General features: G+C 37.6%; 1 protein-coding gene across 1 annotated transcript in view; it reads right to left on the bottom strand.

Moving 5' to 3' along the window:
* Nucleotides 1–3344, bottom strand: part of gpc5c (glypican 5c) — a gene marked incomplete in the record, with an annotated part of 104127 nt that overhangs the window by 62108 nt on the left and 38675 nt on the right. The window contains 1 exon segment of the mRNA XM_014031977.1: nt 48–211. Within this exon segment, the coding sequence (XP_013887431.1) occupies nt 48–211 (164 nt within the window).

Here is a 3344-nt window from a genome sequence, read left to right as displayed (position 1 = left end):
ATATATGACTTATTTACAGTTGACAATGATTCAAAGCTTTATCTTACCCCTTTATTCTGGCAAAATGTCTCAGGTTCTGCTCTTGTAAAAGTTGGAAGGGGGCGGCAGATGGAAGAGGAGTCGATGAGGTTATGGTAGAGGTTGTGACCTCTGGGCTAGTCGGCTGCATGCCTTTAGGTTCCCCTGTAGACAGGCCACACACCTTGTCCACCTGTGGGAAGAGCAGAGCAAACACACACCTGCTAAGCAAAGAGAACGTGTGAAAGTGTGGGTGAGGCTTTCAGGGTGGTTTCCAAACTACTTACTGACAACAGCACAATTGAAGCATTTACATGCAAATAAATCATTAAAAAGGTATCTTTTTTTTCAGACTGATGCAATGAAATTACAAATGAAGAATGCTAACATTTTGGTGGTTAGATAAATGATCGATGTGGGAAAAGGTAGACGTGAAGGGAGGAATGTGATGAAAGAAAAGTGCTGTGATGAGTGAGCTCTTGCCAGGAGGGCTGACAGTAAATATAGCACATTCCACTACATCACGGAGATGAATGCACGTGTGCACTTTTGGCAACGGCTGCAAGTATCTTCAGTGGGCTATTAAAGCCTGCACTGGAGGGAAGGAGACAGCAGAACCATAAGGAGAACAAAAAGGAGCATGCTTCAAACTAAAAGGCAAAATCAATGACATCTCATTGGCTTAAAAGCCTCTGGGCAGTGTTGTTAAATGATCTTCAATTAGCCAAAGAGACAGGCTGCAATGGCTTTTGTGTGCTAGATTGAGTAGGTCCTTACAAAGATCAGTGCACACTTTGCCTAAAGGGATGAGTCATTTAACCATAAAGGCATAAGGCATCATTGTTGGTTAGATTTTTTTATTTATTTATTTAACAGAAAGTCTTACTAAATAAATAAATAAGAATAGTGAACTTATATCCAGTGAACTTCACTGGCCAGGTAAACAAGGTCTAAACATGGGCATGGGCCCTGTTCAGATCGACATCTATCTGGGTCTGGGTCATTTTATTGCATTTGGATAGTGCTAAGGAGTGACAACTGTCAAATTGGTTTGAAGACAGGCAGCTTCACTCAAGCCACCTTCAAAGGTGGTATGAGTAAACCTTTATTCACACTTTTTGGTAGCCTTTGTGAAGTAATTGTTCAGATTAGAAAACCAATTAAGTTCTGTGTTGAATCTTAATTTTCAGATCTAAGGACACTATTTCACTCCAAGCCTGTCTGCAGCTCTGGAAAGCTAAAAACAAAATGGTCACAAATCATGTGTCCCAATAACGTTTATAGAAAACTCAGTCACACTCCAGATAGGATTTTATACCCTGGATATGATGTCATAGTAAACAAGTAAGTACCCCTAAAACAAGTTCTACATTCCTGCAATGTAAAACATTACATGTTTACACTGCTAGAGCAAGGCACATATTATGCTAATATAGAGATGTTTTGATTACAATTCATCAGTAAATCAATCACAAAGTATCTAACACTTTAATGCATACTGTTCTGAGCCTTGCTGATGGGCACCAACCTTACATGTCTCTATGCAAGCCTCAAATTATATCCTGGATGTGGAGAAAAAAAAGGGTACAGTAGATTTGTCCCAAAAYGTTGGTACAGACGATTATGGGTTCTAACTTCTGAGCAACCTTTGTTAAGTAATGGGTAAGGAATGATGCCATGCCAGTTTGGCCAATGCTCCGATTAAGAAGGTTCACATCAGATGTTGGGGAACAAAGAGATTTTGATGAGAAATGAGTTACTRGAAAAAATACATTCATATAACAAGGCAGAGAAGTTGCCACTGTTGGAATGCTACTAGAAAGACTACAGAGAGAGAAGGATAGGAAGGATATGGGAACCATAAAAAAACTTCAAAACTCAACATCCACACTGACTCAGGAACAATTTTAAATCCAGTGATAAAAGAGAAGTTGTGGGGAGTTACAGCCTCAGTGGTACCAGTGGTCATCAAAGACCTTGATGCTGTGACCACAAAACTGGGAGACTGGTTTAAGCAAATACCAGAAACAACCTCAGATATCTCTGTCCAGAAGACCACAGTCCTAGGAACAGCTCAAAAACTTTAGAGTCCTAAAGCTTACAAAGCACTAATAGAGGAATGAAAAGTTTACCCACCTATACATCCTGTATATATTTTTTCTGGCTACAAATTCATTAAATTATTTGACAGAATCTTTGACAATTCAAACAATGTCATGATCATATTGATAGGCAGATTATAGGGATGCTGTATGGTGAGTTGTCTATGTAATGATGTTTTTGTTGGTTGTGGCTACTGTCTTGTAAAAATATGTATTTTAACCTTATTATAAACAAAGCACACTAACCTGTGTCTTTAAATCAATGATTTAAGTGGTGTTTCTAACATGCTAGGTATCTGATCAGTCTGAAACCATGCGTTAATAGAAGAACAGTTGTTCCGTTCTAAATTAATTCTCTAAGGTGAGGCCAATGTGTCATCACATATGGCCCGTAAATGTAAGTTTCACCAAACTGCAGGCGGTTTCTAAACAGTAGGGTCCTCAATTGTTGGAGAAACAGGTATAATATGAGCTGATGAGAAACAGAACTACCTGAATTATTGCATCTTCTACACGGCGTTCAGTCTCCAAAGCCTTTCCTTACTACGTGAGGGTGGGTCTTAAATCTCCTCTTCAAGCAGACGCTGGGCACGGGGAAGGTTGTTTTACTGCATTAGCCTTCATTCCCTCTAGACCCATAAAACAAGCTCACATGTGGTACAGCAAGCCGCAGCCACACATGSACCCAGACACACATGTAAACATAGAGCACACGTGTGCACATTTCAGTCATTATAAAAACATAGTATATAAATTTTTTTTGGTGCAAACATATTTTGTTGATTGGTTACTGTTTGTGCAAAAAAAGCCGTGTTCTCATTGTTTTTGTCAGGTGTATATTTACTTAAAATAAATAAGTAAATTAAATTACCTTAACAGAAAAAAATGTTGGTAAAATATTATTTCACCAATCCAAAATAAAATAAATAAAAAATAAGTAAAAGTCACAAAACTACTTAAAATAATTGGGAAATTAAAAGTAAAATTAAAGTAATTTTGCACACCCTCTAAGAAATTAAGTGTTGAATATAATTAACCAAACTGGTTCCACTAAACCGAGTTAAGTAAATTACTCAAATCGGAACCAGATGACTTAACTTGGTTTAAGTAAATTCACCACTACATATTTTAGAATGCACAACTCCTTTCATGACGAGTTCTGGTCATATTTAAATTTGTAACGTGTAACTGTGGTGTTACGTTTTGAAGTAAATAATATATATA

Source organism: Austrofundulus limnaeus, unplaced genomic scaffold (assembly GCF_001266775.1).
Source record: "Austrofundulus limnaeus strain Quisiro unplaced genomic scaffold, Austrofundulus_limnaeus-1.0 Scaffold6, whole genome shotgun sequence".
Classification (NCBI taxonomy): domain Eukaryota; kingdom Metazoa; phylum Chordata; class Actinopteri; order Cyprinodontiformes; family Rivulidae; genus Austrofundulus; species Austrofundulus limnaeus.
The sequence above is the reverse complement of the archived record's forward strand: the minus strand, read 5'-3'. Positions and strand labels throughout refer to the sequence as shown.